At 44.8% G+C, this 27031-nt stretch overlaps 1 protein-coding gene and 1 long non-coding RNA gene across 2 annotated transcripts in view; one reads left to right on the top strand and one right to left on the bottom strand.

Annotated features, from left to right (window-relative positions):
- Positions 1 to 10895, bottom strand: part of LOC146359968 (uncharacterized) — an 82275-nt gene extending 71380 nt beyond the window's left edge. The window contains exon 1 of the long non-coding RNA XR_014786892.1: positions 10745 to 10895. This is a non-coding gene — a long non-coding RNA (uncharacterized LOC146359968). The remainder of the gene's footprint in view (positions 1 to 10744) is intronic.
- Positions 10896 to 11004: 109 nt separating this feature from the next.
- Positions 11005 to 27031, top strand: part of MOCS1 (molybdenum cofactor synthesis 1) — a 52548-nt gene continuing 36521 nt past the window's right edge. Inside the window, exons 1-2 of the mRNA XM_084828537.1 lie at positions 11005 to 11219; positions 25745 to 25877. Coding sequence (XP_084684663.1) covers positions 11082 to 11219; positions 25745 to 25877 — 271 coding nt within the window. The 5' untranslated portion in view covers positions 11005 to 11081. The remainder of the gene's footprint in view (positions 11220 to 25744; positions 25878 to 27031) is intronic.

Here is a 27031-nt window from a genome sequence, read left to right as displayed (position 1 = left end):
CAAGGGAGGCTGACTTATAGTGATGGCTGATCCTCGAGCAAAATCAATATATACTACTCGAGTCTGTGTGTTCTGTCTTCTTTTCTCCTTTCAGACTACATATCAGCAGCACTCTGAAGCTCTCCTTCCACATGAAATGCATTCAATGCCATGGGAAAAACATGTGATTAAAAGTAAATTTAGTGTGGAAGCCCTATATCTACCAAAACACTGACTAGAGAATCCCAGCAAGGTGTGCCCATCCAGCAGTCCACGGTCCAGATGATGTCTGGAGTGGGGCTATGACCCCTGGCATCTGGAGTGTGTGGCCACACAGCCCGGTGTAATCCAGTCTGGACAGAGCTCCTCCAGCCAGTGCTTTGGCCACACTTTCCCTTATTAAGACATGGGGTGGGCAAAGGAGCCAGGTGGAGAAGCGCTCACTATCATCCCCCACCTCACCACCTTCATAAGAAATTAGGAAAATGCTATACAGGAGGCTGACCATTCAAAGCAGTCATACAAAACATTAGCTTGTCATATCTGTTTTAACTAGTTAATCTCACCAGAAAAGAACTGGAAAAAAATGGGGGAAACCCCTGGAAAAAATGCAGGAAAAAACTGTTTTGTTGTTTTTTTTCAGGGATTTTTGGAAAATTGGGGAGGGGGATAGTTTTATTCTGAATTTTCCTATTCCCCCCCCGTTTTCCCCCCATGCCTTCACATCTCATCTCCCCCCTACCATTTCATTCTTTCTTCAAAAGTAAACATCCTTCCTCACAACTAGAAATATATACTGAATCAGCCTTAAAACCAAACACTGTAAAGATGTAAGCCCATCGATATAAATCAAATTTCTGTTGCTCTCTGCTCATAGCTGACCGAACTGTTTTAATATTTTAGAAGGGCCCAATGTGTCTGAGGAAATTTAACATCAGGCTTTTCTATTCTTTGTCCTTGGCTATTGCCAGCTCAGGTGAAGTTTGTGCTTGGGATATTGATGACTTGTGCGGCTGTATGGAATCCAGACAAGTTGTACTATCGTTGTACGATCACTGTGTGAGCAAAATGCTGGACTAGGTGAACCTTGTTCTGATCCAGCACGGCTCTTCTTATGTTGGACAATACAGTATGTGAATCCTTTTCTTACTGAGGAAGATTTCAAAACAGAGATAAGAGCCAGCGCTCTGACTACAGTTAAGCACTTTGTATATTGGGTATTACAGTTACTACTTTGTATATTGAATGTGTATATGTGTATTTTTGCAACAGGTTTGTATGTTTTGTTCTACTTGTGTTCATTTTTAATGCACTTTATGGAGACATTGGATTTTTCTGTGGTTGTCTGACTCAGGGAATGCTTGTTTGTTTGGCCTTCTGTGGCTACGCACTTTCCCTTTCCACCTTTTGTTTGCTTATTTGTTTTTGCTTAAATGCTGCCAGCAAAGGAGAACACATCACCTCCCAAGGCAGTTCATTACACTGACCAACAGCTCAAGGCATTTCTCCTAACGTTTAGCAGATATTTGCTTCCCTGCAATTTCCACCCATTGGCTCTGTTCCTGCGCTCTGGAGCAATGCGGAGATAACCTCCTTTAACAACCAACACTTCCATAAAGTTACAAGTGATAAATCTGACACTACATGAATTAAAGATAAACTACTAATCAGTATGGTTCTGCGATATAGCACGCTGTAACCATTTCTTTTTAAATCATGGCCAAACAGTTTTATAATGTCCTTGCCTAACTGGTTTTACAAATGTTCAGTGTAAATCTGTTCTACTGCAGCTTAAATCTCTTGGGCTGTATCCTGTGGACCCAGTGCTAGCACAACGGGAGCTAGTGGATCTTCACTGGAGAACCTTAACAGCAACTGGAAATGATTCTGGCAAGGAGAGAAAGCGTTAAACTTTGCCTCCCCACCCCTCAGGGTCCTGTCTGGAGGCTTCCCCTGGGGCTTCTAGTTACATAACCAAAAAAAATTCCTGTTAATGACATTCTTGTAATTAAATCACATTAGTTTGGCCCTGGCTGAAGTGTGTTAAGAAGAAACAGAACTCTCACAGCTCAATACTCCAGCCGACAGAGTTTTGTTTGCTCTATGCTGGAATGTTGGCCTCTGTTATAAGGGAAACTTCATGTGCTCTGTTTTAACCAACATATTTAATGAAGACTCTATTTTCAGACTTTCCTATTAGTTAGTATGTGTGTGTTAGACTATGGGGGTCCAATTTTCAGCTTTCTCAGTGATCTGAAGTACATTTGGGTTTATACCTTGAGTACCCCCTTTTTATAAACCCAAATGTACTTCAGATCATGGCATCTGGCCCCATCACTTCCTGGCATATATAGAAGGGGAAGAAATAGAAGCAGTGACAGATTTTATTTTCTTGGGCTCCAAGATCACTGCAGACGGTGTCTGTAGCCATGAAATTAAAAGACACTTGCTCCTTGGGAGGAAAGCTATGGCAAACCTGGACAGCATAGTAAGAAGCAGAGACATCACCAAAGATTCGTCTAATCAAAGCTATGGTTTTCCCAGTAGCAACGTATGGCTGTGAGAGCTGGCCTATAAGGAAGGCTGAGCACCGAAGAATTGATGCTTTCGAACTGTGGTGCTGGAGAAGACTCATATGAGTCCCCTGGACTGCAAGGAGGTCAAATCAGTCAATCCTAAAGGAAATCAACCCTGACTGCTCATTGGAAGGACAGATACTGAAGCTGAAGCTCAAATATTTTGACCACCTAATGTGAAGAGAAAACTCACTGGAAAAGCCCCTGATGCTGGGAAAGACTGAAGGCAAAAGGAGAAGGGGATAGCAGAGGATGAGATGGCTAGATAGCATCACCGATGCAATGAATATGAACTTGAGCACGCTCCGGGAGAGAGCGGACAACAGGAAGGCCTGGCACGCTATGGTCCATGGGGTCATGAAGAGTCGGACACGACTTAACAACTGAACAACAACAACAACAACCCCCTTTTTGAGGGGGAGCTGTGCCAATACCCCTTCAGACTTCAGCAGTGTGTTTTAGATAGTGACTGTATCAACTTTCCATTTCCTAACTAGCATGGAAGTAGCTTAACCATTTTAATGCATGCTTTGAGTGCTTGAGGAAATGTAAAATTGTGCAGATCTCCCATTTTTCTCATAATCGGGTGCCTTGAGGTATGCATATATCAAACTTCAGGTCTCCAAGTCAAGAATGTTGATACTGTTAGAAGTGACAGCCAGACTACTCTTAGTTGCAAGGACCTGGAGAGTCAAGCCACCCACCAGCAGTACCTCTGTCTTGTCCAGATCAAGCTTCAGTTTATTGGCCCTCACTATGTCCATTACCCTGGCCAGGCACTAATAATAAGCACATCCTCTTCCCCACCAGGATCAGATGAGAAAGAGAGATGGAGCTATGTGCCATTAGCATACCGATGCTGCTGCCCTCTCCTAATGACCTCCCTCAGCAGTTTCAGTGTTGATGTTAAGTAGCATGTGGGACAAGATGGAACCTTGTTGGTCCCCAAAGCATGCCATGGAGTTTAGCGCACACACTCCAGCACCACCTTCTGTAAATGCCCATCCAAGTATGAATGGAATTATTGCAAAGCTGTACCACCCACACACAGCTCAGACAGCCTGTCCTGAAGGATGCCGTGGCTGATGGTACCGCAAGCCACTGAGAGATCCAGGAGAATCAACTGGGTTGCACCCCCCTTGTCTCTCTCACAGCAAAGCTCAGGGTGACCACTGCATTATCTGTGCTGAAACCAGGCCTAAACCCTGACTGAAGGTAGATCTAGAAAATCAATTTCATCCATGAGTGATGGGGTTTGATCTGCTACCACCCTCTCAAGCACCTTGCCCAGGAAAGGGATGCTAGCTACTGGCCTATAATTATTCAGACCTGCTGGATCCAAGGATATTTATTTCAGAAGTGGTCTGACCACTCTGACCAGTAGGGAAGAATGGATAACCTTTCAAAATGAGCTGGTCATCCCCTCCCTTCTGGATGTCATAAGCAGCGAAGGGCAAGGGTGCTTGGGCTAACTTAAACAAGCACCTTGTCCTCATCCTTGGGTCATAAAAACTGAAAGTCCTCTGACAACAGATGATGCCCTGGATACTTTCAGGGATTAAACTTCCTAAACTGTGGTGTCTAAGGGCAGAATCCAGTGCTGCCCATCTGCCAGTGGAGCTGGCTGCTGATTCTGATTCACACACGGCCAGTCCCACCAATTCTGTTGCACGAGTGGCCCCTACCACTTGCAGACCAGCAGGGTAGCGCTTCCAGGGAAAAGCCCCCAAACAAGTGGGAATGCTCATTTCTGGAAGGGGGCAGGTCCACTGATCTGATCCGCTGATCTGTCCCCTTCCAAAAATGAGCATTTCCTCTCATTTCGGCTTGACCCCAGAAGCGCTAAATCACCGGTAGTGGCCACTTGTGGAACAAAATCGGTGGGGCTAGCCACACACACAAGGGATGCATTGGATTCTGCCCCTGGTGATGTAGAAATCAGAAAATGCAGCATACCAACAGTCAACTGATTTTTTTCCTTCTTCCTCTCATATTGTGGTTGAACTAGTAGCTATCCAGTTATATTGGTGGACAGTTCCCAGGCTACTGACAATAGCCAATTTACTGGAGCAAATTGCTCCTACCTATGTTGGCTCCTGGTATGTTTCCATGCCAAATTCAAAATGCTGGTCTTGATATTTGAAGCATTACCAGCCTCAACCAATATTATGTGAAGGACCATGTGTGTCCATGTGATCAAGCCCACCTGTTTAAAATCTGGAGGGAGGGTTCCGCTTCACATTCTGCCACTGTCTGAGGCACAATGGTACAATGGACAGGACCTTCTCTGTGTTGGCAACAAAGCTTTGAAACTGTCTCCCATGGGAGATATGCCTGGCCTCCTCTCATTCCACCTTCAGAGAAATGGTGAAGAGCATCCGGTAACCATTTTTTATGATAATTGAAACTGTGGTTTTATCCCCCCCTGAATCTGTATATTTGCTCTCTTTACAGACATTGGTGCCATTTTGTATATTATTATACAATAATATATTGGTGCTGTTTTGTATATTATTATTTTATTTTGTAATTGTTGATGTTGTATTGCTAATTTATGTAGTATTGCTAACTGACTTGCCACTTCTTAGCAGGAAAAGAGCAGAGAAATAAAATAACATACATTTAGTTAGGGACATTGGCAAAATCTGCTATAGATTCAAATTAGTTCAGATTTCTATTTATCTGACCTGTGGATTCTATTGCAAACTTCTTCTGCACAGATTCTGTGAACTTCCAGACCATTCTCTTACTTTTGAGGGAGATTTGCGTCACTGCTCATTAGTGCTAATGCATACTTGCAATAATGTAATGCACATTCCCCTTTATGGATCACTGCCTTGTTGTGGCGAAGGGGCTTGCGTAACTCAGTGAAGACATAAGCTATGCCGTGCACGGCCACCCAAGACGGACAGGTCATGACAGAGAGTTCTGACAAAATGTGGTCCACTGGAGAAGGAAATGGCAACCCACTCCAGTATTCTTGCCAAGAAAACCCCATGGAACGTATCACAAGGCTAAAAGAGATGACGCCGGAAGATGAGCCCCTCAAGTCGGAAGGTGTCCAATATACTACTGGGGAAGAGCAGAGGGTATTTCCAAGTAGCGCCAGAAAGAATGAAGCGGCTGGGCCAAAGCCGAAAGGACACTCAGCTGTAGATGTGTCTGGTGGTGAAAAGAAAATCCGATGCTGTAAAGAACAATATTGTTTAGGAACCTGGAATGTCAGATCAATGAATCAAGGTAAGCTGGAGGTGGTCAAATATGAGATGGCAAGATTGAACATCGACATCTTGGGAATCAGCGAACTAAAATGGACAGGCATGGGCAAATTTAATTCAGGTGACCATCATATCTACTATTGTGGGCAAGAATCCCTTAGAAGAAATGGAGTAGCACTCATAGTCAAGAAAAGGGTGGGAAAAGCAGTACTGGGGTACAATCTCAAAAACGATAGAATGATCTCAGTACGAATCCAAGGCAAACCATTCAACATCACAGTAATTCAAGTCTATGCCGCAACCACTGATGCCGAAGAAGCTGAGGTTGATCGATTCTATGAAGACCTACAACACCTTCTAGAACTAACACCAAAAAAAGATGTCCTCTTCATCATAGGGGATTGGAATGCTAAAGTAGGAAGTCAAGAAATCACCAGGATAACAGGCAGGCATGGCCTTGGTGTACAAAATGAAGCAGGACAAAAGCTAATAGAGTTTTGCCAAGAGAACACGCTGATCATAGCAAACACTCTTTTCCAACAAGTAGCTTCATGCAGTCTCATGCTTCATGTTCTTGCTGAGCTCTTTCTCCCTTGAATATATTGTTGTAAGCTGACGAGACACAGGAATTCCTTATCTTGTCAAAGGTCATACAGTTGTATATCTTGTTCTCTGCTGTTCTCTTCTGTTCTCTCCTTATCATGGCTACCCTATAACCCAGTTCTTGTATTATAAACAATAGTGCTAGGAGAAGTAATGTTGAGGACTGCAACCCCACGCGGGAGGGGGAGGAGGAGCCGTTTCATATGTGTCACAATGTCTATAAAACCAATGTGCTGATGTATTTCGGGGCTTCTGGCTCTTTGGAAATGATTCCAGCCTTAAGCCCGCGCGTTAAATAAAGAATCTCTTTTTCCTTCATTCCGTGGTCTCTCTGACTCTGGGTTCTGCAACAAAGGGAAGCGAAAAGCAAGGCAGAAAGGGGAAGATATATCCAACTGAATGCAGAGTTCCAGAGAATAGCAAGGAGAGACAAGAAGGCCTTCTTAAATGAACAATGCAAAGAAATTGAGGAAAACAACAGAATGGGAAAGACTAGAGATCTCTTCAAGAAAATTGGAGATCTCAAGGGAACGTTTTGTGCAAAGACGGGCATGATAAAGGACAAAGAAAGCAGGGACCTAACAGAAGCAGATGAGATTAGGAAGAGGTGGAAAGAATACACAGAAGAACTATACAGGAAAGATCTTAATGTCCCTGATAGCCATGATAGTGCGGTCACTGAACTTGAGCCGGACATCCTAGAGAGTGAAGTCAAGTGGGCCTTAGGAAGCATTACTAACAACAAAGCTAGTGGAGATGACAGTATTCCAGCTGAGCTATTTAAAATCCTAAAAGATGATGCTGTTAAAGTGCTGCATTCAATATGCCAACAAATTTGGAACACTCAACAATGGCCGCAAGACTGGAAAAGGTCAGTTTACATTCCAATTCCAAAGAAGGGCAACGCCAAAGAGTGTTCAAACTACCGCACAATTGCGCTCATTTCACATGCCAGCAAGGTGATGGTCAAAATCCTACAAGCTAGACTTCAGCAGTATGGGAACCAAGAACTACCGGAAGTACAAGCTGGGTTTCGAAGAGGCCAGCTCTAGTTCTTCGAAGAGAACTAGAGATCAAATCGCCAACATTCGCTGCATCATGGAGAAAGCAAGAGAATTCCAGAAAAATGTCTATTTCTGCTTCATTGACTACGCTAAAGCCTTTGATTGTGTGGATCACAACAAACTGTGGCAAATTCTTAAAGTGATGGGAGTACCAGACCACCTTACCTGTCTCCTGAGAAACCTGTACGAGAGTCAAGAAGCAACAGTAAGAACCAGACATGGAACAACCAATTGGTTCAAAATTGGGAAAGGAGTACGACAAGGCTGCATATTGTCACCCTGCTTATTTAACTTATATGCAGAGTACATCATGAGAAATGCCGGGTTGGATGAATCAGAGGTCGGAATTAAGATTGCTGGGAGAATTATCAACAACCTCCGATATGCAGACGATACCACCCTAATGGCAGAAAGTGAAGAGGATCTCAAGAGCCTCTTGTCGAGGGTGAAAGAGGAGAGTGCAAAAGCTGGTTTGAAACTCAACATTAAGAAAACGAAGATCATGGCATCTGGCCCTATCACTTCCTGGCATATAGAAGGGGAAGAAATGGAAGCAGTGACAGATTTTACTTTCTTGGGCTCCAAGATCACCGCAGATGGTGACTGTAGCCATGAAATTAAAAGACGCTTGCTCCTGGGGAGGAAAGCTATGGCAAACCTAGACAGCATAGTAAGAAGCAGAGACATCACCTTGCCGACAAAAGTCCGTCTAATCAAAGCTATGGTTTTCCCAGTAGCAATGTATGGCTGTGAGAGCTGGACTATAAGGAAGGCTGAGCGCCGAAGAATTGATGCTTTCGAACTGTGGTGCTGGAGAAGACTCCTACAAGTTCCCTGGACTGCAAGGAGGTCAAATCAGTCAATCCTAAAGGAAATCAACCCTGAGTGCTCATTGGAAGGACAGATACTGAAGCTGAAGCTCAAATATTTTGGCCACCTAATGCGAAGAGAAGACTCTCTGGAAAAGACCCTGATGCTGGGAAAGACTGAAGGCAAAAGGAGAAGGGGACGGCAGAGGATGAGATGGCTAGATAGCATCACCGATGCAATGAATATGAACTTGAGCACGCTCCGGGAGAGAGCGCAAGACAGGAAGGCCTGGCGTGCTATGGTCCATGGGGTTACGAAGAGTCGGACACGACTGAACGACTGAACAACAACAATGCACATTAGCGCTCATGTGCATTAGTGCAAATGTGCATTTGCACAAGTGGAAGATAATTCTCGTAGAAAGTAATCCAATTCCGTCAATGAGTGGACGATGGAATTAAAGACACCTGACAAACACAGACAGAAAGGATCTAACAAAATCTGTACATCCCTGCTTGTATTGGATTACCTGCAGGTGGATGTGAGCTGTAATTAGATGGTGGGCATGCATCCCAAAACCATGAAGATCCATTAGATCTTGTGCCTCAGAGATAGGTTTTTATAATGTTATGATTACATGATCAAAGCTTGCGCAGCATGGTGTGACATAACATGCTGGATCCATGCTGATTTTTATGGTGCACTCCATAGATAGGGGTGTAAAGTGTGACTTAACACTTGGTTTTAGGTGTTCCTTGTAAAAACTACTCAGATGATTCATGAGGATCCATTCCTCATATACCTGTTGTTGTTCCATGGGAACACCTTGCTCCAATGGATACATGCTTTTTAGAGGCCAGTGAGTATAGAAGGATGAGGGCTGATTTGGTTATGGAGTTGGAGAAAGAGGCCTGGTAAACATATCACAACAATCCTGGGCTGTGAGCATGCCAGCGTGCTGGTGAACACTGCCGGATCATCTCTGCTGTGAATGGGAGCACTGAAACAACCCAGGGATGTTCTGCTAGTTTGCTGTGACATGGAACCAGGAATCCTGGTTTGTTTATTCATGATCAACCGAGAGAAATAAGCCACAGATTGGTTTGGGGTTGTTCCTTAGGCTTGTTCTGGAAGAGACCAGCCAGACTTTCTTGTTTGCACACATCATAACAAACAACCCAAAGACGAAACTTTCCTGGATTATTTAGCTGCTCTCAGTCACAGCAGGAGATCAGGCTGCAAGCATTAGCATGCTCACTCGTTCCTAAAAACCCAGGGTTTTAAAAAAAGTGATTACAGGATCCATGATTTTTAAGGTTCAGTTCTGAGGACACATGCCTTAAATCCATGCTTCTGTACTGTAGTGGAACAGTCAAGTATAGGATCAGTAATTTGGTTCAGTACATGGGCATCCACGTGATCTATGATTTGACCATGGTTCCATGTGGACCCCATATAAAATTCCGATCCATGTTTTTGTGCTGTGCTTGTGCCCACAAGTGGCAGATCTGCAATTTTTCTGCTTAAGTCTGTGGAGACAAATGTGCTCTGTAGAACAATGGTGGTTTGGGGTATCTTTCTTGTAAAAATCATGAGGATCCCTGAGGATCGCTGCCTCGGATCCATGTTATTGCGCTGTGGCTGCACCCATGAGTAGCAGATCCATGATTTTTCTGGTTCAGTCCGTGGAGGCAGATGTGCTCTGAGATTTGATGCTGTTTGCGGGTATCTTTCTTCTAAAAATCAGGATCTGTAAGGATCCCTGCCTCAGATCCCTGTTTTTGTGCCGTGTGGCTGTGCCCATGCGTGGCAGATCTGTGACTTTTCTGGTTCAGTCCATGGAGGCAGATGTGCTCTGTGATATGATGGTGGTTAGGGGGATTTGCTCTGTAAAAATCATATGACATCAAAAGGATCCCTGCCAAGGATCCCTGTTTTTGCACTGTGGCTGTGCCCACGAGTGGCTGATCCGTGATTTTTCTGTTTCATTCTGTGTAGGCAGACGTGCTCTGTGATATGATGGGGGGGGGGAAACTCCTCTTTAAAAAACATGAAATCATGAGGATCCCTTTTTTATTTCATGGATCCTTGTTTTACTTTCTTCCCATTCTCTTCTCTGCCCGCCCCCTGCCATTCCATGTGCAACTGCTTCTACTTTCCTAATATGTTACAGCAAAACAAACAAGCCCGTAAAGGCAGCCTAATTATTTTTACAAAAATAACTGCTTGCCAACCCTTTCGTAGGGCAAGTTGGGCAAGTTGGCAAACGTAAACGTGGTTGTGGTCACTGTTTTTCATTAGAAAAAGGTGCAGAATCATTGGACTTTGAAACGAACGAACAAAAACACTCTTGAGGTGGCTGATAAACATACATGCCATTTTTTAAATTAAAAAAAAATCAAAACGATGATGACGAATGTCTCTTTTTTCAGAAAGCTGCTACTCGAGAAAACACCACATGGGAGAGACTCCACGGTCCTGCGGTATCTCTTACCTTTAAAAGTTTGAGGCTGTGCAATCCTCCTTACTCCAGAAGGAATCCCATTCAACTGTGCTGGGTTGACTTCCGCGTAAACGTGCACGGGCGAAACTTGACCGTGCGAATCACGATCTTGGAACCTTCAGGGAAGGAGCTTTGCCGCCTTGGCCGACTACAAATCCCAGCATGCCTAGCGAGGAGTCCCGCCGCTCCCGCATCGCGATTGGCCGCTGGCTCCCCGCCCTCTCGGCTCACTTTCCTCCGGCCGGCGCGTGGTCCCGTATTTCGCCCGGGGTGGTGCTGGTGGCGAAGGCCCCGGCGAGCGGGCGGCGGGGTCGCCTTGGGAGGGCCCATGGCAGCCGCCGTAGCTCGGCGAGGAAGCTGGGCTTTGCTGTGGCGAGGGGCCTTCCGAGCTCCGCCGGGGAGAGGCTGCCGCTCTGGGGCGCCGGTGAGGCAGCAGCAGCAGGCGCTGGAAGTTGCCTCCGCCCAGGTGAGGAGCGCGGACGGGCGCAGGGGAGGGGGCGCGTCGGTCAAGGAAGGGCTTGGGGTGCTCTCGGGCTGCCGAAGGGGCGGAGGGGCAGAGGCTGCGATCCGGGGCACGTTTCCTCGGCAGTCAGTGCCGCTGAGTTCAGTGGGGCTTCCTCCCAACGAAGCGTGTGTGGTGGGGTTTCCAGAGGGGAGGCACCTGGGAAGCCCCCTGGTACCGAGCCGGACCCTTGGTCCGTCTGAGCCCTGTCCGGGCCAGATATACCGACTGGCAGCGTCTGCCCCGGGTTTCAGGCAGGAGTTTTTATCCAGCCCGACCCGGAGATTGAATCTCGGACCTTCTTCGTGCGAAGCATGTGCTCTGCCGCTGCGCTGCGGCCCTTCCCAGGGGTAGCCTGTCAGTCCGTTGCAGCCAAACGGCGGCAAAACGTCTTGTGGCGCCGTAAAGACGAGCACATGGGTTCTGGCGTGCGCGTTTGTGGACGCTGCCCGCTTCATAAGAACAGCCATGCCGGGTCAGACCTACGGTCTGACCTACAGACCTATTAGGAAACCCACAAGTAGGGCATAAGGTTAACGGCACCCTCCTGCCCATGTTCCCCAGCAACTGGTGTACATAGGCATGCTGCCTCTGGTACTGGAGGCAACGTATAGCCATCAGGGCTAGTAGCCATCAATAGCCTTCTCCAGGAATTTGGCCAGTCCCCTTTTAAAGCCATCCAAATTGGTGGCCATCACTACCTCTTGTAGCGAATTCCATAGTTTAATTATCCTATTATGTGTCCTGCATCTCCCATCAATCAGCTTCCTCAGATGACCCCGTGTTCTCATATTGTGAAGGAGGGAGAAAAGTGTCTCCCTATCCACTTTCTCCACACCGTGAACAATTTAGTATACCTCTGTCATGGCTCCCCTTACTGCACTTATCAGATGCAGGAAGTGTTGACTTCAAACAAACACACAGTCACGGGATATCCTGTGTACATTTACTTGGGGGTAAAGTTTTAGCCTACTGAACTCAATGGGACTTACTTCTGAGTACATGCGCATGTATGGGATCAGGTTGCATGTTGTGGTGTAACGTCCGGGGGCCCTGGAACAGATTGGGTAACTTCTGGCACAGGGAGGTATTGTGGTATTCCAGTTTCTGACCTGGAAATGTTGTCCCTAGTCTTATGTAGGAGGGATGGCAGTGGTCAGCCCCTGTTGAGGGAAATGTACTCTGCACATGCCGAGTACATGCCGCCAAGGGGTTCCTCCATATTCTACATGAGAAGCTAAATTGGCGTTTGGTAAGACTGAACTAATTTACCCTCTAGTTACTAATAGTAATCTAGATTGCATGTTCAGATTAGAAGAAAGAATTGGAGGATTATTAAGGGCAAGTGATTACATGTTACCCAGTCAGCACTTAATCAAGACGTCCTAGATAAAATGCTAGAACAGACATTTCCAGTGGCTTATAACCGCCAATAAATTCAGAAAAGAAGTTGGTGTATAAAAATTATATACTAACTAAATGTTCTTGTAACATTCTTGTAGTCAAGTCAATTTATTACTATACATTGCTCGCCATATATTTAGTGAAACTGAAAAACTGTGGGTGCAATCCTGTACCCACTTACCTAGGAGTAAACACTATAGAACTCGATGAGACTTCCTTTTAAGTAGAGATGTATAGGATTGCACTGTGAAACTGTTATAGCCATCATGTAACATCTCCAAAGATAATTTTTAATTTTGTACACTATAGATCAATTTATAAAGATTAAAACTGCCAGAATTAAGCTTTATTAAAAATGCCAAACACATTTTAACTGAAGTCTTTCTCAGCACCCTGCTTGTTTTACTGTGGTTTTATTGAATTGGTATTTTGCATGCCACCTTGTTATCTTTTATGATGAAGGTGGTCTATAGAGTATTTTAATAATAAATAAATGATTACCAATAGGTAGTTTTCCAGCAATATTTAAAATGAAATGTATATATCTGCTGCAGCCTCATTGTGTGTACTTTCTCACATAGGTATGTTATCAATAATGTATAGTTATTTTAGATATCCACTTTGTACCATAAAATTTTTTTCATGTATATTGAGAATGAGGGTTAACTCATAACTATTCAGAAAAACAAATTGAGATGCTCTAAATCTTAGTATCTGTGAAAGATCTTTTGAGACAGTCTGTCAGCTTCATTGAATACAATGTATAATAATAAACTTTACGTCACAGCTGTGTGAAAGGAGATGCAATACTGAGGCTGAAGTAGATATATTTGTGTTTCTGTGAAGAAGATTGTTAAGAGTTTATACCTTAGCCTTTAGAACTGCCACTGAGTATCAGTTTTTAAATTAAATTAAATTTTGAATCCTATGACCGCAAGACAGTGTCTAGATGGCCATAGGATTTTTTTGGTTTCTGGGAACCGAACTTGGAGTCAGTGCTCCAAGCTCAGTTCCAAGAAACCCGACTCCCCACCACCTCGTAGGTGGCGCGGTTCGTCCCTGGCTCCGCGCTCATAAGAGCAGTGCAGAGTGGCCAAAAGGGGGGCATTTCTGAGGGAGGGGACCATGGAAGTACTATTACAACGCTTCCTATGCGCCATCCGGCCTCCCCCCCCCCCCGCTTTGACGCACCCTGGCCAGACAGCCGAAATGAGCTGTCTAGCCAGAAATGCAGGGTGGCCAGAGCGTGAAGGAGAAAATCCTCTCCATGCTTTGTCCACCCTGCACGGGATAGTTGGTCACCTCCAAGTTTGGAAGTGGCTGACTATCCCCATAGGATTGCTCCCTAACCTGATTTTATTAACTGGACAAATTTGGAATTTCCCCTAGAGATGTATAGTTGTATGTAATGCATAGTAATAGATTGTATTAACTGTCATAAGTTTTTGAATAACATTAATTGACACAATTTATTTGTTTTTCTGCTTGTATTTTGAGCGGTATCTAAGGTGATTTCTGCTTTTTGAAGTGAAGTATTTCACAAGGCTGCTGTTGCACAACTTCTAATTCTTCCCAAAAGTGCTACTGTGAACAAGATAGCTGGTGTGAAGCATACATAATCTCCCCTTGCAGCAAGTTGGGAGGCCCTGTGTTATTTCCCACAGAAAGCTGAGTCACCCTAGGTTGTTCCAGGAATCTGGGTTTCTCTAGCTGCTGGTTAGACACCAAGCAATGGATTCAGTTCACATATACAGAAGGAATGGGATTCATGCTGATAGCTCCAACCAATGAGGGTTTAAATATGTATGAGAATAGAACAGGTTGATGTTCTTTACCTATCTACACTCAAACTCCATTTTCCTGGATTCTGCTACTTGGTAGCACAGGAATGGCGAACTTGCAGCCTGAAGGCCACATGCAGACCTCGGCCTAGTTTCATGTGGGTCTTGTTTCAAGCCCTTGCCGAGTTTGGCTCTGCTGGAATGTAAACCCTTACAGGTTTTGACCGAGGTGATGAAGACCTCAACAGAAGAAGTTGAAACTAAACCTGGAACTGGAACTTTGTAGATGGAGGGGCTATCCACATGGGATCAGACTTCATTTTAAATGGTTGCCACTAACGTCTGTGGAACAAGGTAAACAAGCAGCAGCAGTCTAGAATTCTGGGGGAGGGCAAAACCTGCTCTCCCCCCTCCCACTTGGGACCACCAGGGCCAAGAAGCAGGATTCACCTCCAGTCAGCAGTGCTTCTCAGTATGCACAATTAGTTGCTTCCATTCACTCCTTTGGGAAAATCAAGTGCAATGTCAGATCAAAAAGAATGATGGAAAGTGTGTGTGGGGGGAGGGGGCTTTTTGAGCCCCTTACAGTTTGTACCTTGGAGGATGGCATGGCTGGCACCGTAAACAAGAGCATGCCTGTTGGGGAGGGAGGATGTACTCAACATTGTGTCGCAGATCCAACTTGCAAGTGTTAAATGTCTTTGAAATGAGTTCCACCTCCTCAGAGGCCATACTGGAAAACAGAGTTGACATTTTTTTGGAGCTATAACTTTCTGTAAAAATGGAACTTGACAAATATTCATAGCTGGCATAACATTTATTGGTCACATCCTGTCACATGGTGTGTTTTCGAGCAGAAAATCCAGCAAACTATTTTTTGGTCCTTGTATTTAAGGGAGCAATCCTATGGCCCCTAGACAGTATCGGGGGGGGGGGGGATGATATTTCAGATCCCTGGATCCAAGGTCTGAGACAGCACTCTGATCTCGAGCCCAGGAATCTGTGCTCCTTGCCCCCTTCCTGTCCTGTGGGAGGGGAGTGGACGGGAGAGGCCAGTTTATGCAGTATCCCCCAGCCTCTCCAGCCTCCTTCCCTCCCCGTTGACAGCGACCCAGTTAGGCATGCAAAAAAGCCCTTCAAGCTAAAAAGCAGAGTGGCAGGTGTTGCAGAGCGTGGAGGCAATGATTGCCTCTGCTATGCCTCCCCCTCCGCACTGGGTGCTCATAAGCCTCCAAGACTGAAGGCTTACAAGCATTGAGGGTAGATCTTATAGGATTGTGGCCTCAGCAACTAGGTCTGCGATGGGTGTTCTTCGCAAGTAATCATTAGAAAATTACCTCCATGACAACAAAATATCCTAATCGGCAAGCTTCTATATTTATGTTATGGACTCATTTCCTGCTTGAGTCTCAGATTCTTGTGCTCCTCTCTTCCTCTTGGGCAGCTGCAACATAGGAAGCACAAGCCACAGTTCCTTGTTATGTCAGAACTGGGAACTGCGGTTTGTTTAAAGTTTAACAATTTTAACTTTAAACAATGGGTTGCTGGAACAATCCAGGAGCAAATTATGGTTTCAGATACTGGCTTGATCTGAAACCACAATTTAAGAAAGCCACAGTTCACGGAGTTCAAACGTATCGGGGAACTGTGGTTTGTTTAAAAGCTTCTATTCTCTTCCTTGTGGCCTGGGGAAGGGGGAGCGTGCAAATCCAAAAATAATTAAACCATGGTTTCCTGTTATGTCTGAACTAGCCTACATTATCTTGATCAAATCTCCAATCCTGCACTAAAAACCCATGACACGTTATAATTTGAACTGCAGCCCCTGTTCATTTAATTCTCTCCACATTTTTTTCCAAGACACGCTGAGGTTCTGCCCAGATGTTTTTGCAACATATTTTGATGAATGTCTGCAAAATAATCATGTTCTTTACAAAGTGAAATCAAGAATGCAGTTTGGGTCTTCCACCTCTAGAGTTAATAAGATTTGCCAGATTCAGTGAATCACGTATCGTATTATCAAAGTGAAGAACCACAAGAGCTTAAAACTGGAATAGTATATCCATGGGAACCTTAAAAGCCTCTAGATATGATCTTGCCTGAGGTTTTTGAAGCTAGATCTTCAGGATTGCTGTGTGGGGGCTTAGCTTTTACAGGCATGGCCCTCAAGTTTCAGGAAGAGTTGAAGATGACAGAAACTGGGATGGAGCAGCAGAAGAACATTATTCCTTATGTTTGCATTAATCAATGGGATAATGGCTTGCATAATAAATTCTTTAAGCAAGGTGTTTCATCAGACATGAGAGTTGAGAGAAATACAATAGATGTAGTTTTGTGTTTCAGGCTGATGGCAAATTTGCTGGGAGAACAAAAGCTGTTAATTGAATTGGAGTTTTATATTCTGTCCAATATAATTTGTGACTTAGTCAAATATGTGGAAGCATTCATTAGGCACTCTATCACTTATCAAGGCACCTTCTGGAACAGTCATGGTATTAGTTGTTCATATCACCTATACAAGTTCTATAAGATCATTTCCAAAGGGCTAGACCGCAGGGGTGGAGAACCTGTGGGCATCAGATGTTGCTGGATGCTAAATCCCATCAGCCCCAGCCAGCATGGCCAGTGGTCAGGGATGGTAGGGAGTTGCAGGTCAGGGTTGTATCAAATGATAGTCCTACTTAGAGTAGACCCATTGAAATGAATGGGACTTAAATTAGTGATGACTAAAGTCCCATTCATTTTAATGGGTCTACACTAAGTAGGACTAATCGATACAATCCCAGGTTCCCCATCTTTGGGGTAGAAGGTACTGTAAGAAAGTGATGAGGACAGAAAACAGTGCAGTTGAAAAGCTTTCAGTCTTCCCCATTTCTTTCAGAACCTCTTCCAACCAGCTCTACTCTAGTTGGTAGAGATGGATGAATTCCTCTGTGATGACTTAAGAGTGGCTTGCAAAATAAGCTGAGCTACTTCCAAAAAAGCCAGAAATAACTTCACTTTATTATCTGAGTCAATCCCAATTTTAAAAATTGCCCGCCCACCTCCTCCCACCCTGCCAGTACCCCAATCCTCCAAATATAACTTTCTGGTGCAGCTAGTATCACTGAGCCGTTATTGGGAGAGGGGAGGAAAAGAGGCTGTACCCCCCCCCCACACACACACACCCAAAAAAAACCTAGGTGAAGGAAAACATCCATCCTTTACTGAGGTGCCTCTTCCCACCATGCAGTCCAGTGGAAACCTAGCTGGTTTTCTGGTTCCTGCATCTGAACTAACCATCTCTGTTGCAGTCCATCTTCGTGTGCCTCTTGGTGATCAAAATATGTCACCCAAAATATTCTCTTAAAATGGGAATACCAATAGTATGGTGTAGAGGGGTGGGAGGGGAGAAGGAGATAACATGAAGCTGAATAAAAAGCAGAACATACTTGGTCTTTTGTGATATTTAAATAAACTAATCAGATGCTCTGAGATAAGACTTTCTATTCAGAAGGCTAGGCAGTCCGGGTAGCCAGGCTCCCACTGCCTCATCCAATTTCTGCCTAAAAAGCAGTGGGATAACATGAGGAATCGGACTCAAAGAGTGCTTATCAATGGGACCTTCTCAAACTGGGGAGAGGTAACGAGTGGGGTACCGCAGGGCTCAGTCCTGGGCCCAGTGCTCTTCAACATTTTTATTAATGACTTGGAGGAGGAGGTGCAGGGAGTGCTGATCAAATTTGCAGATGACACAAAATTGGGTGGGATAGCTAATACTTTGGAAGACAGAAACAAAATTCAAAGTGATCTGGATAGACTGGAGCGCTGGGCAGAAAACAACAGAATGACATTTAATAGGGATAAATGCCAAGTTCTTCACCTAGGAAAAAGAAACCAAATGCACAGTTACAAGATGGGGGATACGTGGCTCAACCACACTACAAGCGAGAAGGATCTTGGAATTGTTGTCGATCACAAGCTGCATATGAGCCAACAATGTGATGTGGCTGCAAAAAAGGCAAATGCTATTTTGGGATGCATTAATAGAAGCATAGCTTCCAAATCCCGGGAAGTACTAGTTCCCCTCTACTCAGCACTGGTTAGGCCTCATCTGGAGTCCTGTGTCCAGTTCTGGGCATCACACTTCAAGAAGGATGCAAACTAGAGAGGGTTCAGAGGAGGGCAACAAAGATGATCAGGGGACTGGAAACAAAGGCCTTTGAAGAGAGACTGAAAGAACTGGGCACGTTTAGCCTTGAGAAGAGAAGACTGAGGGGATATATGATAGCTCTCTTCAAGTACTTGAAAGGTTGTCACAGAGAAGAAGGCCAGAATCTCTTCTTGATCATCCCAGAGTGCAGGACACGGAATAATGGGCTCAAGTTACAGGAAGCCAGATTCCGGCTGAACATCAGGAAAAACGTCCTGACTGTAAGAGCAATACAACAATGGAACCAATGACCTGGGGAGGTGGTGGGCTCTCCCACACTGGAGGCCTTCAAGACGAGGCTGGACAGCCATCCGTCAGGGATGCTCTGACTTGGATTCCTGCATTGAGCAGGGGGTTGGACTCGATGGCCTTGTAGGCCCCTTCCAACCCTACTATTCTATGATTCTATGAATCTAGTTAATAAATCAACAGTAGTTCACATTAATAGTTCAGTCTGACCTTTGGTATTGTGTAATTTGTAACCTGATTATGTGTCGCATAGGAACATATACACCTTCACTCCAGTTGGCCAACTTAGTAGCAAATAAGCAGCAGCCCTCATAGTGGTTAGAACTGGCCATTTGGAGAAAATAATTTGAGATGTTATCTTTTCGAAAGAAAAGTGATAGGTGTGAACTTAATGCCTGCCATTGTTGTGGTCCAAAACACATAGGGTGCCAATTTGGGGAAGAGAGGAGGGGTGTTGAAAAGGCTGTGGCATTGCATTTCTCATGAACTCTGGCCAAGGGGTAGGTTTCAGGAATTTTTTGCAGGGCATGTGGCAATAATCAAGGGTTTCTAATTCAAGGATGGTAGGAAATGCTAGGCATGAATGTTGCATTAAAGAGAGCCACTGTGTTGTTGCAAATTGGGCTTGCAAACTATGTTTTCCCCAGACTTCCACTGCTGAACAGATTTCATTTGGTAACTTGAAAGCACCTACTTTATCTCTTGACTTCAAAGATGTGAGAAAAAAATAGCTACTCAGTATTATACCATTTGTGTTGCTATCAGCTGTCATACTCAGAGGAACTTTACAAAGTGACTGTGTCAGCAAAATACAGCTCTTCACAGTTCAAGTCCTAACTTGCTTTCAGGTGCTAGCATAGATTAAACATTTACATAGGCAATCTCAAATACAAATAGGCAGTTGTAGCTTAAAGAAGATAATGCTCTACAGTTCTTAAAAGAGATGAGTTTGAGCACTTATTTTTCCTTTTTTTTACACTAATGTGCAGATTATGGAAAATAAACAAGATGACATTGAATATGGGAATGTAAGCACAACTTTATAGATGTGAGTCATCTGACCAAGTCTCATATGATTTGGAATGTAGCAATCAACGGATATAACTTTTTCAAAGAGAATAGATGCAACCCTGTTGGTTCTCTTGGAGTCAGCAGCTTTCAGTGCCATCAGCCATGGTATCCTTCTGGATCAGCTGTCATGAGCTGGGAGCACTGTTTTACAGTAGTTCCATTTCTTCTTGGATGGCTCTTCCTAGATGGTGAAGGTTATCCAGGGATGTCAGCTGTGACCTTCAATATGCAGATGACACCCAGATTTACCTCTCCTTTTCATATAATCCTGGTGAGGAAGTGGATGACCTGAATTGGTGCCTGGGCCAGGTAACGGACTAGATGAGGGACTAGAGTTCAATCCAGACAGGTTGGAAGTAGTCTTCATGGGTGGTTCATCTGCCCAGTTGAGATATGTTCAACATAATCTGGAGGAGGTTGCCTGTGTCCTGAAGGCTCAGGTGCACGTTTTGAGGGTGCTCCTGGATCCATCATTGTCACTTGAGACACAGGTGGCCTTGGTGAGTTGGCACTGCTTTTATCAGCTAAGGCTGATATACCAGCTGTGACCCTATCTGGACAGCGATAGCCTGGCAACAGTCATCTGTGTTCTGGTAACCAACTAGTTGGATTACTTGGAGGTCCTATTTGGGCCGAAAGGCAGCTTGTAAACTTATCTATAAATAAAATTACTGCAATGCATGTATGAGGGTCTACCTTTGAAAACTATTTCAAAACTTCAGTTAGTCCAAAATAGAGCTGATGGGCTATTAACAGGCTGGTCAATACGCTCATGTGTCACCAGTCAGCTGTACTACCTTCCAGTCTGTTTCCAAGCCCATTTCAAAGGGTTGGTGTTGATTTTTAAAACCCTAAATAGCTTGGGGCCAGACTGCCTAAAGGAAGGTCTCTCATATTTACCTTCCTAGACTCTTAGGTCAACTTCGTAGGTCCTCCTTCGGGTGCCTTGTTGAAGGAAGTTAGGTGGGTGGCTACAAGAGAGAGGGCCTTCTCAGCTGAGGAGCCCCACTTATGGGATACCTTTCCCAAGGACACTTGCCTGGCACCCACACTGTTATCTTTTTGGCACCAAGTGAAAACATTCCTTTCAGATTCTATATTGTATAGTTTAGATTTGCCCATAGAGTGCTGGAATGGCTGCTTTTATATGTTTTATATTGTATTTTCTGTGCTTGTTACTGTTTTTGTTTTTACTCTGTACTGATTTTATTCTTTTATCATTTAATTCCCCCCAGAGAACTTTTTCTTCTTGGGCATATTAAAAATATAGCATTTAAATAAAGAATGCAACAGAAAGTGAGGGGAGTAATTTTTTATGTCAAATTTAAGAATGAACTCACTAGCCCCATGGAAAGCATCTGGGTAAAAATAAATCGACAAATGCATAAAAACAATATTCGGGTCAGAGTATACTACAGAATACCATCCAAGGGAAAGGATGTGGATGATGCTTTCCTGAAACATTACAGATGTCTTAGGGAAGCAAGCATAAGTAGTAATGGGGTCTTCAGCTACTCGAACCTTGTCCAACCTGGCACCCTCCAGATGTTGTGGGCTACACCTCCCAGCATTCCTGACCATTAGCCATACTGGGTTGGTCTGATGGGAGTTGATGTCCTAAACATCTAGAGGGCACCAGGTGGGGGAAAGCTGAACTGCTCTGGTGTCTGCTGAGGAAACAAACCCTGCAAAGCAAGGAGTCTCCAACACACTCCTGACTTGCCTTGCTCACAGCTTCCTCTTTCAGAAGGTAGAGGGTAGAAATATCTGCCTTTGATGCTTGTAAGCCTCCAGTCTCAGAGGCTTATGAGCACCCAGTGCAGAGTGGGAGGCACAGCAGAGGCAATCATTGCCTCCGCCACACCTGCCGCTCTGCTTTTTAGCTAGAAGGGCTTTTTTGCATGCCTGAGTTGCTGCCAAAGGGGAGGGAAGGAGGCTGTAGAGGCTGGGAGATACTGCATAAACTGGCCTCTCCAGTCCGCTCCCTTCCCTGCCCACAGGAGTGCCCCATTTACTCCCTCTCCATGCTGGCTGAGACAGGGAGGGGGCAAAGAGCACAGACAGGAAGGGGGCAAGGAGCACGGAAGCAACTAACTGTGCATACTAGGGGCACTGCTGACTGGAGGTGAATCCTGCTTCTTGGCTCTGGTGGTCCCAAGTGGGAGGGGGGAGAGCAGGTTTTGCCCTCCCCCAGAATTCTAGACTGCTGCTGCTTGTTTACCTTGTTCCACAGACGTTAGTGGCAGCCATTTAAAATGAAGTCTGATCCTATGTGGATAGCCCCTCCATCTTCAAAGTTTCAGTTCCAGGTTTAGTTTCAACTTCTTCTGTTGAGGTCTTCATCACCTTGGTCAAAACATTCCAGCAGAGCCAAACTTGGCAAGGGCTTGAAACAAGCCCAAGGCCCACATGAATCTCCCCAATAGGAAGAGTTGGTCAATGAGATCGAAGTAGCAGAAGTTTAGGAGAAAAATAACCACATAATCCTGGACTTCAAATGCAAATGTCAGTAATTAGGGCAAAAAAAGAAAGTAAAATTAAATGCAGAGGTACAGGATGTGGGATACCTGGGAGCTTTTTTGTCTCCAGTAGTGGAAAAAGGTAACGATGAGTGAGCAACAGTCCTGCATTATGTAAGGATGAACTCAGGATTTGTTATTGCTTTTCTGAGCATATTACAGCAAATCTATCAGCTGCCAGCAAATCAAAACGGCACATTCATTAGTTAACATCTTACTGTCCCCTCCTGCTCTTCATGCTCTGAAAGCTGAAGTATTTCCTTTCTGAATACAGCTGTCCTTTGAACAGGGGATGCATTTCCTCTCTGTGGATAGCACAGAGGATTATATTTTTTTGAGGTTCCTTTGCCTTTATCTAGAATAGATAATCTAAAGAATGTTAAGTATAAATAAATCCAGTGTTGTGATTTTGTCTAAACATTGAAGTGGCTAATGGTGCTGACTGGTATTAGGTATAAAATGCGGGACCTGCAGCAAACTGTTGTAGTGTGGCATGCTTCTGTTCAGTATTCCAGTCAGTCAGCTATGCCCTCCTCGTCCCTGCCCCAGTTTTCTGTGTGCCCCCCTTCCAACAGTCAGTCAGCTTTCTGTGGCCACTGAGGACACTGAGGGTTTTTCCTCCCCCTAAAGGGTCCCCCCTTTTTTTCTGTACTTCTGCAAACCTTGGGATTCCCCTAAGACTGTAGATAGTATCCTCTTGGGTGTGGATGGTGCAGTTTGGGCTGTATAAGGATGTACACTCACCTCTGAATTTCAGAAGTAGAGGGAATGATAGTGTTTGAGTTAAGTACCCTTTCCCCATCCATCTATAACACTGCATACCTGTTCAGAATAGTTTATTAGGCATTCATGTAATATCCTGCTTCTTAAATGACTACTTCAATTGTAGTTGCTTGACTTCCTTGTGTTCCATTGCTAATACATTTTGTCTTGATCTGTGACAAATCATATGTAAAGAAACAGTGAGCACCACTTGGAAACCTACATTTGCATTGTCAAGTATCCCTTGTGCATCATGGCTGTTTTTTCCACTTGTTGGATGCTCATCCTGAATTAATGTATTGAAGCCTTGCTGAACCAAGTGTCACTCGCCTTGCTCTCCGTACTCTGGCAGGGAGGGAGCTGCTGCCACTTCCCTCCTGAGCAGGGAGTGTGCTTTGGCTGATTTGTGGCTTGAGTTGGCAGCGGGGTAGAGTGTGTGCGTGAGAAGGAGTCTTTGCATGAGGTTCTTGAAATGAGGTATAACGCTATTATTATACCACCAATCTTTATTTTATAAATGAAATTTAATAGGATAAATGCCACGTTCTGTACCTAGGAAAAAGTAACGTGGCTCAACCACACTACAACCCTACTATTCTATGATTCTATAAAATCGTCACTGTTACTATATCCAGCATCAAATCAGCAGGGCAGTGAAATGGGCGGCACACAAACATGGGGGTTTCTATACAGCCAAGGAACTCCCCTGGTATGCACAAAATATCTGTTTGTAATTGAAAAGAAGAGCCCCCACCCCTCCCTGGACAGAACATTCTCAGCGTGTCCCAGGACATGGGGGATACTGAGGGTGTCAGAGCAGGGGAGCCATAGAATTGGTCTGACTGAGCCCATTGGTGCATAATCCTATGAAGATAGTCACCAGCCTCCGAACTTGGAGGCTGGCGACTCTCCTATGCAGGGTGGCTGTAGCACGGAGGGGATCTTTTCCTCCATGCTCCACCCGTCCTCCATTTTCAGCTAGATGCGTGATTTCATGCATCTAGCTGGAGACTTCAGAGCAGAAGAGGGGGAGGCTGAACAACATATAGGAAGCCTCATGAAGCAGCTTCCATGGTCTCCTCCCCACCCCCCACGACTGCCCTCTTTCTCCTATCTCCGTGCTCCATTTCTGAGTGAGGAGAAGTAGCCGGCATGAAGAGAACCGCACCAGCTACAAGGGGGCGGAGAGCGTGGTTTCTGAGAACCACGTTCAGGCCCTGGCTCCGAACACGGTTCCCAGAAACCAAAAATCCTGCAGCTCTCGAGACAGTGTCTAGTAGCCATAGGATTGCTCCCTAAGACAGACTACAACACCCACACATGACATTTGCCATGCTGTCTGGGGCAGATAGGTGTAGTAGTCCAAAACATCTGGAAGTCCCCAGGTGGGGGCTGGCTGCCCCAAGAGCTTATAGTACTCTGGAAGGGAGGATTAGGGGTTGGAGGATGTGCACCATGAGGTGTTCATACCCTAACCCCCACCCACTCTGCACTGGCCTGAGTCTTTGAAATCAGAAATGTTTCTCTGCGAAAGAGTTGGCACTGTAAGTCGTTCATTTGATCTGTTTCATGTCTTTATCTGTGTCTTTATTGACTCGTAGACACTTTGGCAGCGTGTAAGTTGGCATGTCCTATTCCTTTCGAATTGTGGCTAATCAGTTAGCGTTTGGGGAGGGAAGATGCACGGTTTGTGGAAGGGATTAGCTAGCTGACCGTGATGTGCTTCCAGTCATGCAGACCTATAGAAGGAGTTGAGTAATCATGGTGTTAATGTGCCAGCTGTATCTATTGCATGATAAACCTGCAGCTTTAAGGGACGACTATATCCTTGAGCAATTTCGGGCGCAAACCTTTGCATATTTAGACAGGAAAACAGTCCAGCTCCCAGCATGCTGTAGCCAGTGGCTAGGGCATGCTGGGACTTGTAAGACTCGTTTCAGTCTGAACATGCATAGGATTGTGCCCTTACAGTGCAATCCTGTACATGTTTTTTTTCAGAAGTAAGTCTCATTGTGTTCAATTGGGGTTACTCCTAAGTGAGTGTGCATAGAATTGCGGCCTAAGGTGCACTCTCCTTCCTTCATTTTGTCTTAGTTGGTTGTTGGGGCAGTTTATAAGCCTTGAGTATATTTTGCTGTTTCATCTAAAAGCTTGTTCAAGTCATTAATACTTTCAGTGGAGCACTATGATTTTGAGAATATATTTCCTTAGGAGACCCATGCTAAACATCCCCTCTAACTAGTGACTGTGTTGTACCAGTCTGCTCAGCCATCAGTCAATTGCGTCTTGTGTTGTTTTTTTAAAAAAGATTTCAGTGTGTGCTATGACATACAGTGGCCCAGCTCTTAAAATGCTGGCAAGAAAACAATGCATTAGGCAGCCTGGGCTGAAAATTACCTGACTTCACTTAGTTCTTTTCCCCCAAGTATTCAGCAGAATCCATCTCTCTTCCCCCACCCACAACAAATGTATGTAATCTTAAAGGTGAGAGTAATTTTATTTGTAACACAGGAGATTATAATTCCAAGAAGAAAAGGATTCCTAGCTGAACACGCTGCCCCTTTCTCCGCTTTCTTGACTGATAGCTTTGGTCGCCAACATAACTACTTGAGGATCTCCGTGACTGAGAAATGCAACCTCAGATGTAAGTCTCTCTGCTCTGAATAGGAGCATGTTTGTAAAGTCCAAAGCTATGTTCTCATGATGTACTGTTACTGGACACATCGTTAACAGACTTGAACCCTTCTGAGGCACTATAGCAAAATGGATGTCACCCCAACATTTCTTTCATTTAGTTGGCTCCATGTTGCAGCAGTTAACACATCAAGTAGCAACCACATGAAGCAGCTGTTTTATAGGCCAGGTTCCCATTCCAATGCCTCGCGTCCTTGGGGATTGTTCAGTCATGAAACACAAAGCTATAATATAAAGCAGAGAGCCTGGTCCCCATAATTTCATATTTCAAGGAGGCAACCATCTCGTGGGGTTGTTGTATATGATATCCCAGGACATGGAAGTGTTTTTTCATTGGTAGCCACAGCACTCTATTTATTATAAATAAATACACTTCCACCCTTAAAGGCAGCCTAGAAATAATTTTAGATATATATTATTTAAAAGGACTTTTACCCTCCTCTTAAGCCAAAAAAAGGCTCCTAGAGTGGCTTACCTCTCAGTAAAAAAAAATCCCCAAACAGCCCCTTCTCTCCAGCTTATCATCTAAAAGACACAACACAAAAGGAAAAGGTATTAGGAGGGAAGAGAGGAAAAAACAAACTGGGGCAACAGTTCTTTGAATGACCATCTGAAAAAGAGTTCAAGGAGAGGAGGAATAAAAAGTTGTTGGTTTCAGCAGAGCTGAGGTGGTCTTGCCTCCTTTCTCTTTCTCCCTCATTGCGACCTGCTGGAATGGCTGCTGCCGGGTGCAGTTGAGGGAGGGAGGAAGCCTGGCTGCTTCTCAGCAGAGCTTGTGGTGGCTCTGCTCCCTTCTCTTCCTCCCTCTGCTACAGCCTGCTGGAATGCTGCTGCCCAGTGACACTATTGGAACATAAGAGTTGTGGAATGTGGAGAAGGTGTTAAACTGAGAGGGAAAGCAAGATTAGGTGGCTGCAAAAAAGGCAAATGCTATTTTGGGCTGCATTAATAGAAACATAGCTTCCAAATCCTAGGAAGTACTAGTTCCCCTCTACTCAGCACTGGTTAGGCCTCATCTTGAGGACTGTGTCCAGTTCTGGGCACAACGCTTTAAGAAGGATGCAGGCAAGCTGGAGAGGGTTCAGAGGAGGGCAACGAAGATGA

The sequence above is a fragment of the Heloderma suspectum genome, chromosome 1 (assembly GCF_057233095.1).
Source record: "Heloderma suspectum isolate Gila_16-S chromosome 1, 16-S_ref, whole genome shotgun sequence".
Classification (NCBI taxonomy): Eukaryota; Metazoa; Chordata; class Lepidosauria; order Squamata; family Helodermatidae; genus Heloderma; species Heloderma suspectum.
Note: the sequence above shows the minus strand (reverse complement) of the source record. Positions and strands in the feature narration are given on the sequence as shown.